We start from the raw sequence: 20,854 nt of genomic DNA, 5'->3' as shown, positions 1-20,854 counted from the left end.
AATACTTAGGAATACAGCTAACTAGAGAGGAGAAAGATCTCTACAATGAGAATTACAAAACACTGCTGAAAGAAATCAGAGACAATAAAAACAAATGGAAAAACATTCCATGCTCATGGATAGGAAGATTCAATATTGTTAAAATGACCATACTATGGAAAGCAATTTACAGATTCAATGCTATTCCTATCAAACTACCAATGACATTTTTCACATAATTACAAAAACTATTCTAAAACTTATAGGGATACTCCTTCAATGTAAATAAGGTTATAATTAATTAATTAATTAATTAAAATAAAACATATGAAACCAAAAAATAGTTCAAATAGCCAAAGCAATCCTAAACAAAAAGGATAAAGCCAGAGGCATCATACTACCTAACTTCAAACTATATTTCAAGGCTACAATAACCAAAACAGCATGGTGCTAGCACAGAAACAGACACATAGACCAATGGAACAGAATAGAGAGCTCAGAAATAAAGTCACACACCTAGAACCATCTGATTTTCAACAAACCTGACAAAACAAGTGAACAGGAAAAAGGACTTCTTATTCAGTAAATGATGCTGGGATAACTGGCTAGCCATATGCAGAAGACTGAAACTTCACCCTTTCTTTTCCCCATACACAAAAATCAACTCAAGATGAATTAAAGACTGAAATATAAAACCTAAAACAATGAAAACCCTAGAAGAAAACATAGAAAATATCATTCTGGACATAGACCCTGGCAAAAATTTCATGACGAAGATGCCAAAAGCAATTGCAACAAAACAAAGATTGACAAATGCAACCTGATTAAATTAAAGAGCTTCTGCATGGCAAAAGAAACTACCAAGAGAGTAAACAGACAACCTACAGAAAGGGAGAAATATTTGCAAACTAGTCATCTGACAAAGGTCTAATATCCAGAATCCATAAGGAACAAATCAAAAGTAAAAAAACCACCCCACTAAAAAATGGGTACTCCGTGCCACTCCCAGTCACAGCCTCCTGCGCATCGCTCAGCTCCAACATGGCAAAAATCTCCAGCCTTACAGAGACTGAGTGGTGCATTGAGTCCCTGATTGCTGTTTTCCAAAAGTATGCTGGAAAGGATGGTTACAACTGCAGTCTCTCCAAGACGGAGTTCCTAAGCTTCATGAATACAGAGCTGGCTGTCTTCACAAAGAACCAGAAGGACCCCAGTGTCCTTGACCGCATGAAGAAACTGGATGTCAACAGTGATAGGCAGTTAGATTTCCCAAAATTTCTTAATCTGATTGGTGGCCTAGCTGTGGCTTGCCATGACTCCTTCCTTAAGGCTGTCCCTTCCCAGAAATGGACCTGAGGACCCCTTGGGCCTGGCCTTCAAACCCCCCCGCCACCTTTCCTTCCAGCCTTTCTGTCATCATCTCCTCCTCACAGCCCACACGTCCCCTGAGCCCAGCACACCCACCACATCATGCAGGCCCCACCTGTGGATAGTAATAAAACAATGTCACTTTTTTAAAACATGAAAAAAAAGTGGGTGAAGTACATGAACACAAATTTCTCAAAATTAGATATTTATGCGGCCATCAATCATATGAAAAAGTGTTCAACATCACCAACCATTAGAGAAATGCAAATCAAAACCACACTAACCCAATCAGAATGGCTATTATTAAAAAGTAGGGCCCGGCGCGGTGGTTCAAGCCTGTAATCCCAGCACCTTGGGAGGCCGAGACAGGCAGATCACGAGGTCAGGAGATTGAGACCATCCTGGCTAACATGGTGAAACCCCGTCTCTACTAAAAAATACAAAAAAAACTAGCTGGGCGAGGTGGTGGGCGCCTGTAGTCCCAGCTACTCAGGAGGCTGAGGCAGGAGAATGGCCTAAACCCGGGAAGCGGAGCTTGCAGTGAGCTGAGATCGATCGCGCCACTGCACTCCAGCCTGGGTGACAAAGCGAGACTCCATCTCAAAAAAAAAAAAAAAAAAAAAAAGTAAAAAAAAAAAAAAACAGATGCTGGTAAGGTTGTGGAGAAAAGGGGATGCTTATACACTGCTGGTGGGAATGTAAACTAGTTCAAACACTGTGGAAAGCAATTTGGAAATTTCTCAAAGAACTTAAAACTGAACTACCATTTGACCCAGCAATCCCATTACTGGGTATATACCCAAAGGAATATAAATTAGCCTACCATAAAGACACATGCACATGTATGTTCACTGCAGCACTAGTCACAATAGCAAAGACATGGAATCAACCTAAATGCCATCAATAGTGGAATGGATAAAGAAAATGTGGTATATATATCCCATGAATATTACGCAGCCATTATAAAGAACAAGATAATGTCCTTTGCAGCAACATGGAAGGAGCTGGAGGCCAGTAAGCTGACTGAATTAATGCAGGAACAGAAAACTAAATACTGCATGTTCTCATTTATAAGCGGAGCTAAACACTGAGTACACACTGACTGAATTAATGCAGGAACAGAAAACTAAATACTGCGTGTTCTCATTTATAAGCGGAGCTAAACACTGAGTACACACGGACATAAAGAAGGGAACAACAGACACTGGAGCCTACTTGAGGGTGAAGGGTGGGAGGAGGGTGAAGACTGAAAAACTGCCTATTGAGTACTATGCTTATTACCTGGGTGACAAAATACTCCATACACCAAATCCCCACTGCATGCAATTCACTTATATAGCAAACCCACACATGTACCCCATGAACCTAAAACAGAAGTTGGAAGAAGAAAAAGTGTCAGCAGAAAAACAGAAGACATAAAGAAAAGTCAAAATTTTCAGAACTCAAAAATAAAATAATCAAAATAAAAAACCTTAATGGATGGTACAAGAGGAGAATGGCAGAGATAGAAGAAAATAACCAGTAAACTAGAAGACAGAGCAATAGAAATTAATCTGAGCAAAAGAGAAAAAACAAATGCTAACAGACTTAAAAAACACACACACACACAACAGCCCTAGGAACCTGTGGAACTTTAACAAAGGATCCTGTATTCATGTCATTGGAGTCTTGGAAGGAGATGGGAAAGAGGCAGGGCTGAAAAAGAATTCAAAGAAATAATTACTGAGGCTGGTCCCGGTGGCTCATGCCTGTAATCCCAGCAGTTTGGGTGACCAGGGTAGGCAGACTGCTTGAGCCCAGGAGTTTCAGACCATCCTGAGCAACATAGTGAAACCCCACGTCTACAAAAAATTCAAAAAAATTAGCCAGGTATGGTCGTTGCCCATCTCAGGAGACTGAGGTAGGCAGATCCCTTGACTCCAGGAGTCAGAGGCTGCAGTGAGCTGAGATTGCACCATTGCACTCCAGCCTGGGCGACAGAGTGAGATCCTGTCTCAAAATAAATACATAAATACATACATACATACATACATACATACATACATAAAAAAGAAAGAAAGGCCGGGCATGGTGGCTCAAGCCTGTAATCCCAGCACTTTGGGAGGCCGAGACGGGCGGATAACGAGGTCAGGAGATCGAGACCATCCTGGCTAACACGGTGAAACCCCGTCTCTACTACAAAATACAAAAAACTAGCCAGGCGAGGTGGCGGGCACCTGTAGTCCCAGCTACTTGGGAGGCTGAGGCAGGAGAATGGTGTGAACCTGGGAGGCGGAGGAGCTTGCAGTGAGCTGAGATCTGGCCACTGAACTCCAGCCTAGGTGACAGAGCGAGACTCCAGCTCAAAAAAAAAAAAAAAAAAAAAAAAGGAAAGAAAAAGAAATATGACTGGACTTCCCATACATGGCAAAAGATATAAACCTAAATATTCAAGGAGCTGAGCAAATCTCAAACAGAAAAAATCTAAAGAAATCCACAGTAAAACACAACATACTTTAGAAAACATTTGAACTTTGAATATTATACTTTGATACACTTTTGAAGGCTAAATTTAAAAAAAAATACTGAAAACAACAAGAGAAAAACAAAATCTTACCTAAAAGAGAAAAAGAATTCAACTAACAGTGGATTTCTCATCAGAAACTACGGAGGGCCAGAACAAAATGGCACAACACTTGCCAAATGCTGAAAGAAAGGAACTATTGACCCAGAATCCTATGTCCGGCAAAAATATCCTTCAGTAATGAAAAGAAACTGCATTCTCTGAGTTAAGAAAAACTAAAAAAAAAATGCAGCCAGCAGAACTTTTAGAACAGACATCTATTCTAAAAGTGTAGCTAAAGAAAATTCCCTAAACTGAAATGAAATGATAAAAGGAGGAATCTTGGAACATCAAAGAGGAAGAAATAAAAAACATGGATAAAATAAAACAAGCCTTCACTTTCTTCCTGAGTTTATAAAATATGTGTAAAACTTGAGTTTAAAATAAGTTTGATGATTAAAACATACAGTAAAATGACAGCAGCAACAGATTGTAATAAATAGTGTTGATATAATCACTAGAACCACTAAAAAAAGCTTTGTAAAGTGATATATTTTAAAAATAGATAAATCAAAATATAACTCTAAACAATGTTCAAGTAAAATGTTCTGCCACAAGAAGGTTAAAAACAAAGAAAACAGAAATTGAAAACCACGAATAGAAACCACAAAATAAAATCTCAGACTTAAACTCTAACATATTAATAACTATATTAAATATAAGTGGCCAACTGGTAAATATACCAATTAAGACATACATTGACAGATTGGATTTAAAAATATTACCCAACTGTTTACAAGAAACTCACTTCAAATATAAGAATAAAGTCAGGCTGAAGGTGAAAGGATGGAAAATGATGAATTTATCATACACATAGTAATGAAAAGAAAGCAGAAGTGATTATGCCGTTATCAGAAAAAAGCACACTTCAGAGCAAACAAAATTATCTTATCAGAGAAAGAAGAAAAAGTCATCGTTAAATTATTTTTTAAAAAATCCAACAAGAAGACCCTGCAATCCTAAATGCATATGCTCCAAACATAGAGCTACAAAATATGTGAAGAAAAACAGATGACGTGAAAGGAGAAATGCACAAGTAAATAATTTTACTAGGAGACTTCAGAATCCCTCTGTCAAAAAACTAGAATTAGTATTTTCAACTAGTTATTTTAGTTGATAGAAGAACTAGACAGAAATTCCCCCAAAATTGAGACAAACTCAACAATACTATGATAAAGACCCTGTTTAAGAGAATGAAGACAAGCTACAGACTAGGAAAATATATTTGCAAGCCATATATATGAAAAATAATTAGCATCTATAATATGTAAAGAACATCCTAAGATCCAAAATTCATAAAACAAACAATTCAAATAGAAATGGAGCAAAATAGGGGGGCGAAGCAAGATGGCCGAATAGGAACAGCTCCAGTCTCCAACTCCCAGCGCGAGCGACACAGAAGACCGGCGATTTCTGCATTTTCAACTGAGGTACTGGGTTCATCTCACTGGGGAGTGCCAGACGATCGGTGCTGGTCAGCTGCTGCAGCCCGACCAGCGAGAGCTGAAGCAGGGCGAGGCATTGCCTCACCTGGAAAGCGCAAGGGGGAAGGGAATCCCTTTTCCTAGCCAGGGGAACTGAGACACACAACACCTGGAAAATCGGGTAACTCCCACCCCAATACTGCGCTTTAAGCAGACAGGCACACCAGGAGATCATATCCCACACCTGGCCGGGAGTGTCCCACACCCACGGAGCCTCCCTCATTGCTAGCACAGCAGTCTGTGATCTACCGGCAAGGCAGCAGCGAGGCTGGGGGAGGCGCGCCCGCCATTGCTGAGGCTTAAGTAGGTAAACAAAGCTGCTGGGAAGCTCGAACTGGGTGGAGCTCACAGCAGCTCAAGGAAACCTGACTGTCTCTGTAGACTCCACCTCTGGGGACAGGGCACAGTAAATAATAACAAACGCAGCAGCTCTGCAGACGCAAACGACTCTGTCTGACAGCTTTGAAGAGAGCAGTGGATCTCCCAACACGGAGGTTGAGATCTGAGAAGGGACAGACTCCCTGCTCAAGTGGGTCCCTGACCCCTGAGTAGCCTAACTGGGAGACATCCCCCACTAGGGGCAGTCTGACACCCCACACCTCACAGGGTGGAGTACACCCCTGAGAGGAAGATTCCAAAGCAAGAATCAGACAGGTACACTCGCTGTTCAGAAATATTCTATCTTCTGCAGCCTCTGCTGCTGATACCCAGGCAAACAGGGTCTGGAGTGGACCTCAAGCAATCTCCTACAGCTACAACCTACAGCTGAGGATCCTGACTGTTAGAAGGAAAGCTATCAAACAGGAAGGACACCTACACCAAAACCCCATCAGTACATCACCATCATCAAAGACCAGAGGCAGATAAAACCACAAAGATGGGGAAAAAGCAGGGCAGAAAAGCTGGAAATTCAAAAAATAAGAGCGCATCTCCCCCGGCAAAGGAGCGCAGCTCATCGCCAGCAACGGATCAAAGCTGGACGGAGAATGACTTCGACGAGATGAGAGAAGAAGGCTTCAGTCCATCAAATTTCTCAGAGCTAAAGGAGGAATTACGTACCCAGCGCAAAGAAACTAAAAATCTTGAAAAAAAAGTGGAAGAATTGATGGCTAGAGTAATTAATGCAGAGAAGCTCACAAACGAAATGAAAGAGACGAAAAACATGGCACAAGAAATACGTGACAAATGCACAAGCTTCAGTAACCGTCTCGATCAACTGGAAGAAAGAATGTCAGCGATGGAGGATCAAATGAATGAAATGAAGCGAGAAGAGAAACCAAAAGAAAAAAGAAGAAAAAGAAATGAACAAAGCCTGCAAGAAGTATGGGATTATGTAAAAAGACCAAATCTACGTCTGATTGGGGTGCCTGAAAGTGACGGGGAAAATGGAACCAAGTTGGAAAACACTCTTCAGGATATCATCCAGGAGAACTTCCCCAACCTAGTAGGGCAGGCCAACATTCAAATCCAGGAAATACAGAGAACGCCACAAAGATACTCCTCAAGAAGAGCAACTCCAAGACACATAATTGCCAGATTCACCAAAGTTGAAATGAAGGAAAAAATCTTAAGGGCAGCCAGAGAGAAAGGTCGGGTTACCAACAAAGGGAAGCCCATCAGACTAACAGCAGATCTCTCGGCAGAAACTCTTCAAGCCAGAAGAGAGTGGGGGCCAATATTCAACATTCTTAAAGAAAAGAATTTTAAACCCAGAATTTTATATCCAGCCAAACTAAGTTTCATAAGTGAAGGAGAAATAAAATCCTTTACAGATAAGCAAATGCTTAGAGATTTTGTCACCACTAGGCCTGCCTTACAAGAGACCCTGAAGGAAGCACTAAACATGGAAAGGAACAACCGGTACCAGCCATTGCAAAAACATGCCAAAATGTAAAGACCATCAAGGCTAGGAAGAAACTGCATCAACTAACGAGCAAAATAACCAGTTAATATCATAATGGCAGGATCAAGTTCACACATAACAATCTTAACCTTAAATGTAAATGGACTAAATGCTCCAATTAAAAGACACAGACTGGCAAACTGGATAAAGAGTCAAGACCCATCAGTCTGCTGTATTCAGGAGACCCATCTCACACGCAGAGACATACATAGGCTCAAAATAAAGGGATGGAGGAAGATTTACCAAGCAAATGGAGAACACAAAAAAGCGGGGGTTGCAATACTAGTCTCTGATAAAACAGACTTTAAACCATCAAAGATCAAAAGAGACAAAGAAGGCCATTACATAATGGTAAAGGGATCAATTCAACAGGAAGAGATAACTATCCTAAATATATATGCACCCAATACAGGAGCACCCAGATTCATAAAGCAAGTCCTTAGAGACTTACAAAGAGACTTAGACTCCCATACAATAATAATGGGAGACTTCAACACTCCACTGTCAACATTAGACAGATCAACGAGACAGAAAGTTAACAAGGATATCCAGGAATTGAACTCATCTCTGCAGCAAGCAGACCTAATAGACATCTATAGAACTCTCCACCCCAAATCAACAGAATATACATTCTTCTCAGCACCACATCGTACTTACTCCAAAATTGACCACGTAATTGGAAGTAAAGCACTCCTCAGCAAATGTACAAGAACAGAAATTATAACAAACTGTCTCTCAGACCACAGTGCAATCAAACTAGAACTCAGGACTAAGAAACTCAATCAAAACCGCTCAACTACATGGAAACTGAACAACCTGCTCCTGAATGACTACTGGGTACATAACGAAATGAAGGCAGAAATAAAGATGTTCTTTGAAACCAATGAGAACAAAGATACAACATACCAGAATCTCTGGGACACATTTAAAGCAGTGTGTAGAGGGAAATTTATAGCACTAAATGCCCACAAGAGAAAGCAGGAAAGATCTAAAATTGACACTCTAACATCGCAATTAAAAGAACTAGAGAAGCAAGAGCAAACACATTCGAAAGCTAGCAGAAGGCAAGAAATAACTAAGATCAGAGCAGAACTGAAGGAGATAGAGACACAAAAAACCCTCCAAAAAATCAATGAATCCAGGAGTTGGTTTTTTGAAAAGATCAACAAAATTGACAGACCACTAGCAAGACTAATAAAGAAGAAAAGAGAGAAGAATCAAATCGACGCAATTAAAAATGATAAAGGGGATATCACCACCGACCCCACAGAAATACAAACTACCATCAGAGAATACTATAAACACCTCTACGCAAATAAACTGGAAAATCTAGAAGAAATGGATAATTTCCTGGACACTTACACTCTTCCAAGACTAAACCAGGAAGAAGTTGAATCCCTGAATAGACCAATAGTAGGCTCTGAAATTGAGGCAATAATTAATAGCCTACCAACCAAAAAAAGTCCAGGACCAGATGGATTCACAGCTGAATTCTACCAGAGGTACAAGGAGGAGCTGGTACCATTCCTTCTGAAACTATTCCAATCAATAGAAAAAGAGGGAATCCTCCCTAACTCATTTTATGAGGCCAACATCATCCTGATACCAAAGCCTGGCAGAGACACAACAAAAAAAGAGAATTTTAGACCAATATCCCTGATGAACATTGATGCAAAAATCCTCAATAAAATACTGGCAAACCGGATTCAGCAGCACATCAAAAAGCTTACCCACCATGATCAAGTGGGCTTCATCCCTGGGATGCAAGGCTGGTTCAACATTCGCAAATCAATAAACATAATCCAGCATATAAACAGAACCAAAGACAAGAACCACATGATTATCTCAATAGATGCAGAAAAGGCTTTTGACAAAATTCAACAGCCCTTCATGCTAAAAACGCTCAATAAATTCGGTATTGATGGAACGTACCTCAAAATAATAAGAGCTATTTATGACAAACCCACAGCCAATATCATACTGAATGGGCAAAAACTGGAAAAATTCCCTTTGAAAACTGGCACAAGACAGGGATGCCCTCTCTCACCACTCCTATTCAACATAGTGTTGGAAGTTCTGGCTAGGGCAATCAGGCAAGAGAAAGAAATCAAGGGGATTCAGTTAGGAAAAGAAGAAGTCAAATTGTCCCTGTTTGCAGACGACATGATTGTATATTTAGAAAACCCCATTGTCTCAGCCCAAAATCTCCTTAAGCTGATAAGCAACTTCAGCAAAGTCTCAGGATACAAAATTAATGTGCAAAAATCACAAGCATTCTTATACACCAGTGACAGTCAAACAGAGAGCCAAATCAGGAATGAACTTCCATTCACAATTACTTCAAAGAGAATAAAATACCTAGGAATCCAACTTACAAGGGATGTAAAGGACCTCTTCAAGGAGAACTACAAACCACTGCTCAGTGAAATCAAAGAGGACACAAACAAATGGAAGAACATACCATGCTCATGGATAGGAAGAATCAATATCGTGAAAATGGCCATACTGCCCAAGGTAATTTATAGATTCAATGCCATCCCCATCAAGCTACCAATGAGCTTCTTCACAGAATTGGAAATAACTGCTTTAAAGTTCATATGGAACCAAAAAAGAGCCCGCATCTCCAAGACAATCCTAAGTCAAAAGAACAAAGCTGGAGGCATCACGCTACCTGACTTCAAACTATACTACAAGGCTACAGTAACCAAAACAGCATGCTACTGGTACCAAAACAGAGATATAGACCAATGGAACAGAACAGAGTCCTCAGAAATAATACCACACATCTACAGCCATCTGATCTTTGACAAACCTGAGAGAAACAAGAAATGGGGAAAGGATTCCCTATTTAATAAATGGTGCTGGGAAAACTGGCTAGCCATAAGTAGAAAGCTGAAACTGGATCCTTTCCTTACTCCTTATACGAAAATTAATTCAAGATGGATTAGAGACTTAAATGTTAGACCTAATACCATAAAAATCCTAGAGGAAAACCTAGGTAGTACCATTCAGGACATAGGCATGGGCAAAGACTTCATGTCTAAAACACCAAAAGCAACGGCAGCAAAAGCCAAAATTGACAAATGGGATCTCATCAAACTAAAGAGCTTCTGCACAGCAAAAGAAACTACCATCAGAGTGAACAGGCAACCTACAGAATGGGAGAAAATTTTTGCAATCTACTCATCTGACAAAGGGCTAATATCCAGAACCTACAAAGAACTCAAACAAATTTACAAGAAAAAAACAAACAACCCCATCCAAAAGTGGGCAAAGGATATGAACAGACATTTCTCAAAAGAAGACATTCATACAGCCAACAGACACATGAAAAAATGCTCATCATCACTGGCCATCAGAGAAATGCAAATCAAAACCACAATGAGATACCATCTCACACCAGTTAGAATGGCGATCATTCAAAAGTCAGGAAACAACAGGTGCTGGAGAGGATGTGGAGAAATAGGAACACTTTTACACTGTTGGTGGGAGTGTAAACTAGTTCAACCATTATGGAAAACAGTATGGCGATTCCTCAAGGATCTAGAACTAGATGTACCATATGACCCAGCCATCCCATTACTGGGTATATACCCAAAGGATTATAAATTATGCTGCTATAAGGACACATGCACACGTATGTTTATTGCAGCACTATTCACAATAGCAAAGACTTGGAATCAACCCAAATGTCCATCAGTGACAGATTGGATTAAGAAAATGTGGCACATATACACCATGGAATACTATGCAGCCATAAAAAAGGATGAGTTTGTGTCCTTTGTAGGGACATGGATGCAGCTGGAAACCATCATTCTTAGCAAACTATCACAAGAACAGAAAACCAAACACCGCATGTTCTCACTCATAGGTGGGAACTGAACAATGAGATCACTTGGACTCGGGAAGGGGAACATCACACACCGGGGCCTATCATGGGGAGGGGGGTGGGAGGAGGGATTGCATTGGGAGTTATACCTGATGTAAATGACGAGTTGATGGGTGCAGCACACCAACATGGCACAAGTATACATATGTAGCAAACCTGCACGTTGTGCACATGTACCCTACAACTTGAAGTTTAATAATAATAAATAAATTAAAAAAAAAAAAAAAGAAATGGAGCAAAATACATAAAGACATGTTTCACATACAGATGGCAAATAAACACAAAAAGATGTACATCATCATTAGTCAATAGGGAAATGCAAATTAAAACTATAATGATATATCACTACGTATGTGTAAGAATGAGTAAAATAAAAAATAGTGACAATACCAAATGCAGGTGAGGATACAGATAAACCTAATTTTGGTTGTGCTTAGGTTGTATCCATTGACTACTGAGTATGTAGCACAAGGAAATTTGCACAGTTTCACTCATTCAACAAATATGATATTGAATCAACTCCATATTCCAGGAAGTAAGCACCTAGGATACAGCTAGGAAATATACAATGGGCACAGGAAAACAGGAGAAAACAAGGTCATTCGCTGAGAATGAAAGGGGGAGAGGAGGTTTGGGATAACTGGAGAGAGAAGATATGAAACAGGCATCAAGGGGTTAGCAAAAGTAAGGCTCAGGGACCAAATCAGGATCTGTGGCCTATTTTTGTACCAGTAATGTGAAAAGGACAGTTTGTTACCTTTCCCCCAGCAGTTTAAGATAAGAGAGTTTAAAACTTATAGGGGAGATAAGGAAGACGTGGGTGGGTGGGTTTCATGCCTTTCTCTAAGTGGCTCCTGTTCTCCCAGGCTTTACCATGGAGGATGCTTTCTGAGCGCTCTTGCTAATCTTTTGTCAGCACCTTATGAGATCTGTGTAAAAATGTCTGTAAACAATTGCAAATTCCCTTGCTAACCCATACTAGGCATTTACTGACTGACTGGTGAACAATTTGAGTTGAATTCTTTACCATTGTGTCTAGTGGCACGACCCGCGTAATTAAATGCTTGTTTCTGTTCTCCTTGCACGTGCTTTTTTGTTTTAATTTATTTTGGGTTATTTGATTGCCCTGTGATCTCAGCTCCCTGACTGCTTCAGGAAAAGTTGTAAATTTGAAGACTGTTTGGCTTTTGTTGTTCTTGCTGCTGACATTGCTGGAAGGCCACGAGCAATGTTCTTTTTGGCTTTCTACATCCAAGGGAAAGCTGACCCAACATGATTAAATCCAACTCTCCATTTTCTCTGTGTTCATACTTGGGAATCTGATTATAGCTGGAGAAACACAATTCTGTTGGCTGGTTTTGTTCTCAGTTCAACACCATCAACCTCAAATGAAGCCCTTGGTGCTGCACAAGAAACTCACATTATATCCCTAGTCTATTCATTCTCTTAGATAAGAGGTCAGCAAGCTTTTCCTATAAAGAGCCAGATGATAAGTATTTTAGGCTTTGTGAGATAGTCTCTGTCTCATACTCTTTAATGTGTTTACATTTACCCCTAGGTTTGTATATGCATATTTGGTTTATCTATCTATTCATTCATGCATTTGTTTGGTATTTATCCTTTTTGATGTTCTCTGAGTTTCTTGGATCTGTGGTTTGGTATCTGTTACTAATTTTGGAAAATTCTCAGTCATTTATTTTTCAAATATTTATTCTTCCTCATCTTTCCTCTCCCACCGGGATTCTAATTATGCATATATTAGAATAGTTGATATGGTGTCACAGCTCTTAGATGCTCTATCGTTTCCTTCCACCACTTTTTCTTCTCTTTGCATTCCTATTGACCTATCTTCAAACTCACTGATTATTTCTTCTGCTGTTCTATGTCTGTTGATGAGCCCATCTAAGGCATTTTTTACTTCTTTTTTTTTATGTCTAGCATTTCCCTTTGATTCTTATAGTGTCCATCTCTCTGCTAAAATTATCTGTCTGATCTTGCATATCATCTATCTTTTCCACTTGGGTCTTTAAAATATTAATCATAGTAACTTAAATCTGTCCAGTTGTTCCAGTATCTGTATCTTCTTTGGGTTGATGATTGCTCTGTCTCTTTGGATTGTGCTTTTTCTTACCTTTAGGTATGCCTCATAATTTTTGCTGGAAGTTAGACATGTTGTATAAGACAGTAGACACAGAGGTCAGTATTTTTATGCTTGAAAATAAGAACATCTTTCTGTTACATCTTTATTGTAGGGATTTGTGTTAATCTAGTTAGGGTGGGCTGGATTTGAAATTTGTAATTGCTATAGTTACCAAAGCTGGAGTTTGTTGCTGCTATGGACACTAGCAATTTCAAATTCCTCTAATGGTACCTTGTTTTGAGCTTGGTTTTGGGTTTTCCTCTGTGCTGCTCCCTAGAAAGAAAAGGCCTTGCAAAACTCACTTGGTCACATTCCACTGTGATTTTTACCAAAGGCTTGTTCATGTAATGGGGGAAGAGTGACAGGTTTTCTGATGTTCCAATTAAGCCTCAGTCTTAGGCAGGTACTGTGAATTTGGGACTTGGGGCTGTACCCTTCATAAGTGTTCCCTCCTCAAGGAATATGACTGTTTTTTAACATTTAGGGTTTTTTTTTTTTTTCCTGCCTGTTCTCTTTCACCAGCTTCACTGAATACCCACCAGTGTCCTCAGACAATGGATTTGATACCGTTCTCCCTGCAGATCATGGCTTTCTTTTCCTTAGGAAAGATTTCACAACATGGGTGTGCGCAGAGTCTGAGCAATGATTGCTTTTCCTGTCCCCTAGCCAGCATCATAGGAAAGCTTTCTCTAAATACTTCCCCAGTCTTCCCTGAGAGAGCCTGCTCACCTTCACATTTCATGCCAGCTCACACCAAGTCTGTAGCAGTTCATTAAAAAATTTCTGGTTTAATCTTTGTACCAGTTTATATGGCATTCAAAAGCATCTATCTCAGTCAAGCAGTTCCTATCCCAGAATGCTCAGTTCCTATTGCTTTCTGCAGGCACCTGTCCTTCTTGAAATTCTGCGTTGGTTGTCCTCTGACTTCAGTTTTCTGAAGGGTTCAAGAAAAGGTGTTATCTTGCAGTTTGTCCAGCTATTTTCCTGTCGTAGGAATGAGAATATCATCATTCCAGCTCTCTTCATCACCAAACTGACACCTGAAGCCTCCAGAAGCTAAATATATAAAGAATTAAGAGTTCTTTATATATTAGGTGTATTAGCCCTTTATCTGTGAGGTATATTGCAAATATATTCTCCTGGCCGGGCATGGTGGCTCACGCCTATAATCCAACACTTTGGGAGGCCAAGGCAGGAGGATCACTGGAGGCCAGGAGTTTGAGACTAGCCTGGCCAACATGGTGAAACCCCGTTTCTACTAAAAATACAAAAATTAGCCAGGTGTGGTGGCACGCATATGTAATCCCAGCTATTCAGAGGCTGAAGCTGGAGAATCGCTTGAACCTGGGAGGCGGAGGCTGCAGGGAGCCAAAATCACACCACTGCACTTCAATCTGGGCGATGAAGTGACACTGTCTCAGAACAAACAAAAAGAAACCAAACAAATATCTTCTCCCAGTTTGTCAACTGTCTTTCGATTTTGTTTATTTATTTTGTTTTTTAAACTCTGCCCATTTTGCCTTTCCCACAGAAACCCCAATAAAAACCCCAACTTAGGCTTTACCCTCAGTACTGCTTCTGCCTGACCAAACTGTATCTCTCCTGTGGCTCTGTGTGATGTGACTTGTCCTCTTCTCCATGGAAGTATTAATCATAAATTCTTCTTTCAGTGGCACTGATCTGTCTGTGTCATCACTCAAGTCAACCACATAAATTAAGACCTGGGTACAGAACAACTCTGATTCTATTTCTATAAAATTCTAGCAAACGCAAACTAAACCATAATGACAAAAAGAATAGTGGTTTCCTAGGGATGGGATGTGGGCAAAGAGAGACGAAGGAAGGAGGGATTACCAAGGAGCACAGGGAAATTTCGGGATAAGGGATATGCTCATTGTCTTGACTGGTGATGGTTTTACAGGTGGGCCAAAACTAATCAAACTTTACACTTCATCTATATGACCAGCTATCATATGTCAATTATACCTCAATAAAGCTGTTTTAAAAACACTTAGGGTATACCTACTGAAAATAAAACTGCTTTTAAGTACAGACTATATAATCATGTGCATAGAAAAATCCAAAGGATTCTACAAACAAGCTACTAGAACCGCTGACTTCATCAAGATGCAGGTACAAAGTTAATATTCAAAATCAACTGTATTTCTATACAAAGGCAACAAAAAATGGAAAAATAAAAATTGTAAAATAATACCATTTATAATAAAAGAGTACTGGGGAAAACTATACATTGAAAAAATACAAAACATTGCTGAGACAAATTAAAAATAATCGACAAGATGGAGATCTATACTATGATCATGGATTATAAAATTAAATATTGTTAAGATGTCAATTCTTCCCAAATATGTGTACAAATCCAACATAATCCCAACCAAAATCCCAGTAGGTTTTTTTTTTTGAGAAATTAATAAGCGGACCCTAACATTTAGATAGAAATGCAATTTTAAAAAGGAAAAACAAAATGAGAGAACTATCTACTTTCAAGATTTATTGTAAAGCTACAGTAATCAAGACAGTGTGGTACTGGCATAATTATAGATCAAGAGAATAATAGAGTCCAGAAACAGATTCACACATAATGTGGTCAATTAATTTTCAACGAATGTACCGAGACAATTAATTCAATGGGGGAAAAGACAGCTACCATAATGGAGCATTTTTTGGCATTCTGAAAATGTTTTGTAATTCAATCGTGGTGATGGATACATAGCTTCATACATTTGTCAAAACTCAGAGAATGGTACACTCACAATTGGCACATTTTATTACATGTAAGTCATACCTCAAAAAAGCTGAGTTGGTGACAAAGATTTATATATGTTGTTGATAAAAGAACAAATCCAAATGCTTATTAAACATGGAAATATATTTATCCCCATAAATAATAAGGGAAGTACAAATTAAAACAAAAAGCATATCACAGTCATCATAAGAGTAAAAATCACAGGGTCTGACAATTCAAAATCTAATAAGTATATGAGAAAATTCTAGACAGTAGTATGAACTGCTACATTTGCTTCAGACAGCAATTTAGCAATATCTGGTAAAGCTGAAAAAGCATACACTCTATAACAGCAAGTCCACTTCTAGGTATATATCCTAGACAAAATACTGCACATATACAGAAGAAAACCACACAGAAGTGCACATTTTAGATTACATTGCTTGTAATTGAAAAATTGGAAATAATATATTAAGATGGGGAAATACATAAACTTTAGAATTCATAAAATGGTTAAAATTAGAGAAATTATATATATAAAGTTCAAAAATATAATTTTGAAGAAAAATCCTACAGTGATACATTCAGTGTGAGATCATTTATGTGAACTTAAAGCACATAATAAAACAATCTCTGAAAACAGAGATTGGATGGATACACACACCAAATCTTAATAAAGGTATGTTGGACTAGAAGCAGAACAAAGGTGATTTTAACTGTATTTATAATATTTTAATTATTGTAAAATAGTTGATGCAAAAATGACAAAGATCAGCATTTATTTATTTTAGATGGTTGATCACACACATTTGAATATTATTTTCTAAGTCTCTGTAGTTTTAAGCATTTCAAAATCTAAAGAATAATAATTTTAAAATACCATAAAAATATGAATAAAGGACTAGAAATCAGTAACTTTTAATTAATATGCTGGATTCTGAGACAACTTTAAACTCGACAGTAGTATTTACCATGGTGTCAAATTTAGCATTTATCTTGAATTCACAAACTGAGTTCACTAATTTTGTCTCCATTTTTCAAATTTCTAGCATTTACAGACTACTATAACAACCATACTCTTTTAGGCTAAGTGTTGGAAGATAGTAATAGATTTCTGGCCGTGTGACTAAAGAAATCTTACCGTACTAACGTAACTCCAAGATCACTATTCAAGCTCATCACTCTCACTGTTCCTTCGCGTGGTCATCGTGCCCACCTATGAGGTGTCCAAAGCCAAAAGCCCAAGCCCATTTAGAACCTTTTTGGCTCCCATGACTCTCTTTTTCATTTGGTTTGTCTATTACCCTGGCCATTATTTACACACTAAGGTTCATTCTTTGAGTTCATAAGACAACAGTTTCTGAGGTCTTTAAATTTTACAAGAGGAACTTACGATATTCTGCTCAACTGTAAGGATACACAAAATTAATTCACTTGAAAGCTCTCCTCCCTTTCTTTTTAACAAGATTGTGCTGACTATTTTTATCTGATAAAGAGGATCACTCTACAAATATTATTTGTCTCAAATGATGACTCACCTCTGGATAAAGATGGAAGCGTTTTACTGTATTAATTACAAGAGGATATTCAGTAAGCCTGTCATTCATAATCATCCACAGTCCTTCCAAAAATGAAGGTGCTTCAATAATGGTCTTGAAGTAGGAATAATAAAGTCCCTTTAGGAAAAAAAAAAACAAAAAGCACATATTGTCAATGTAATTAAAACTTTAAAATAATTATTTTTATCACTTCTATAGAATATTTTTTTCTGAAAAAAAAAAAGGTCAATAATAAGACTCCCTAATTACTCCTCGCTATTTTGCATTCTTGGACTTTAAAAAGCACGTATTTTCAGGTGATCACTGTACTATTCTTTCAAATTTTCTATAGGCTTTCAAACTAAAGAGTTGGAGGGATGGTCAAACGATTTAAAGAGTTTCTCTAATAATGTCTTAAAAGGTATAGACTGTATATGTTTAATTTTCCCAAATCTGGTTTTATCCCCCACATTTGAGATGCTTGAAGGTTGACATCTGATTAATTCTGTCATAAACAGGGATGCCTTCATGCCTCTGTACAACTTTGCATATAGAAAATTACTTCTTTTTTTCCCATGCTCTTAGGAAATAAAATATAATGACCATAAGCATCATGAGCAAGGAATCCAATGCTTCTGGCTTACTTCATAGCTCCATCAAATCCTCTGTGCAAGGTGAAAGCTCAGTGTCGATTGACTATTGTTGCTCACAAATGCTATATACTAAAAAGCAGATTATTTTAGTGTCTTACACTTCAGCATATAAAATAAAGGCTTCATTAGGGTAGTAAAAGTGCTGTTGAGTTAAAATTCATAGATTAACAACAGCACGTTGTGTCTTATTTCCCCATCAGTTTCTTGCTTTCACTCCTAAAATCTAAAAAGCTAAAAAGGGCCACATTGTTTAAAATGCACTCTCCCTAAAAAATGCTATATGCTGTAATCATATCTGCCTCATCCAACACGAGTAACTGCTAAATTAAAGGTCTGTTTTAGCTGATGTCTGAAAGGCCATTACCTCATAGCTGATTGGCAAAATATGAGTTCATAAAGAATTTTCCTTTCTGCTTAGGAAGATAACAAAACAATACAACAATTAAAGGATACCTAATATGCAAAAGTCTATATTTAGGGAAATATTAAAAATATAAATAAGTTACTAATAACAGCTATTATTTTGTGTTAAGTATTCTGCTATGTGTTGCCATTCATTATCCCCCTTCATTTTCCCTAAACCCCTCTAAGGTTGGCATTGTTTTTATTGAGCAGATGAAATGACTGAGAATCTGAGAGGTTACCTGACTAGCCATCATACAGGAAAGCACAGAACTGCTCTTAGAATCCAGTGATCTGTCACCAAAGTCCAGACTCTGCCACAGTTACACTCTTTATTTAATAATATTTTATATTCTGTCTTTGGAAATACCTTTAAAATGTTCAAATGTCATACATATGTTATGTATCCAATGCTTTGAAACTTTATAGGGGCAATATAGGGATGAAAATTAAAAAGCAGTGACTGAGGGGCCTAGCATAGGCAAATTCATAGAGACAGAAAATATAGTTGGGTGTGATTAGTGTTTAGTGAGTAGAGTTTCTGTTTGGGATAGCAAAAAGTTCTGGATGTGGACAGTGGTAATAGTTGCAAGACATCACAAATGTACTTAATGTCACTGAATTGTACGCTTAAATGATAAACATTGAAATTTTTTATTACAAATTTAAATCTAAATTTTATCATAATTTAAACAAAAAGCAATGGCCAGAGTGAGGAGAGCCAGTTTCAATGCTTTACTAGGCCCCCGATCAGCTGTGAGCAGATCTGGAAGATGGACGGTTGTGGTGTCTTCCAAACATAAAATTGTGTAATTTTGGCATTCGCTATCCCACTTACTCCTCCCAATAATTATGTGAGATGTGTAGGGCAGAAAACTCCATTTTAAAGATTAACTATCGAAAAACAGAAAATTATTTAAAAATTATATCAAAAGTTATCTCTTAAAAGAGATTATCTTGAAACCAAAAGAGAGGCAAATCATCATCACCATTAAAAGACCCAGGTGAAACATGGGATCTCCCAACTGTAGCCAAAGACAAAGCAATTTCTGATAACATCTCATTTCATTCCCCTTTATCACTTCCTCAGTGCTTCCTTTGTCCTCCTTCCTCACCTATTACAATTCATCTTTATTATCTTAAAAAGAAGTCTGCATTAGGAAAGAGTGAGAGATAATGAAATAAGTAACAGAAAAATAATCTCAAACACTTTACTATTTAAATAATAAACCCGGGTTATAGCTTATGAAACAGTGCAGTTCACCAAAAGCTGGTTTCAATGCCTAATACATTTCTACCTCATAGTCTCGATATTCTTAAACCACAAATTAATCCGTTAGAAGAAGAAACCTAACCATTTCAGTGCGAAAAGTCATCTCCCGTTCCAAAGATGAGAGGTGAGAGAAATGACGATCATTTTCAAAAAGTGTTACTAAATGTAACCTAGAAAAAAATGAAGTATCATATTACAATAAGAACAAGTTTTAAAACCAACAGTAAAATAAGCGATAAGTAAGAAAGCCATAAAAAGAAAACAATAAATTGTTATAATAGTAATTTTATAATTTGCTTACTAACCTGTATGGTTTTAGGCATTTATAATCCAGTATGGCACACACCTGAAATTCCTTAACTCAGTGGTTTTTAAGCTTAATTGTGGCCTGGTGCATTGGCTCATGCCTGTTATCCCAGCACTTTCAGAGCCCGAGGCAGGCAGATCACTTGAGGTGAGGAGTTCAAGACCAGCCTGCCCAATATGGTGAAACCCCCGTCTCTACTAAAAATACAAAAATTAGCCAGCCATGATAGTGTATGTCTGTAATCCTGGCTGCTAGGGAGGCTGAGGCAGGAGAACTGCTTGAACCCAGGGGGCAGAGGATGCAGTGAGCAGAGATCATGCCACTGCACTCCAGCCTGGGTGACAGAGTGAGATTCTGTCTCCAAAAAAACCCACCTTAATTGTACATCTAAAATTCATGTGGCTTTTTTCACCCTTCCTTCCATCCCAGGCCTCTAAATAAGAACAGACGCAGGTTATTGTTTGTTTTTTAAGCTTCAAGTGATTCTAATCTACCAGCCTTGGGAAATACCTCCATAACTGTTGAAAAAGGTTCAAAATATAATTTTAAATAAAATTACTTTAAATCAAA

The 20,854-nt window shown here is 38.2% G+C and overlaps 1 protein-coding gene and 1 pseudogene across 1 annotated transcript in view; one reads left to right on the top strand and one right to left on the bottom strand.

Moving 5' to 3' along the window:
- Positions 1-20,854, bottom strand: part of LOC103226234 (probable C-mannosyltransferase DPY19L2) — a 124,120-nt gene that overhangs the window by 99,230 nt on the left and 4,036 nt on the right. Inside the window, exons 3-4 of the mRNA XM_073008968.1 lie at positions 20,060-20,147; positions 17,650-17,787 (exon numbers count right to left, since the gene is read on the bottom strand). Coding sequence (XP_072865069.1) covers positions 17,650-17,787; positions 20,060-20,147 — 226 coding nt within the window. The remainder of the gene's footprint in view (positions 1-17,649; positions 17,788-20,059; positions 20,148-20,854) is intronic.
- On the top strand, positions 1,021-1,615 carry LOC103226233 (protein S100-A11 pseudogene; annotated as a pseudogene).

The sequence above is a fragment of the Chlorocebus sabaeus genome, chromosome 21 (genome assembly GCF_047675955.1).
Source record: "Chlorocebus sabaeus isolate Y175 chromosome 21, mChlSab1.0.hap1, whole genome shotgun sequence".
In the NCBI taxonomy this organism is placed as follows: domain Eukaryota; kingdom Metazoa; phylum Chordata; class Mammalia; order Primates; family Cercopithecidae; genus Chlorocebus; species Chlorocebus sabaeus.
This window is presented reverse-complemented; position numbering and strand designations above follow the sequence as displayed.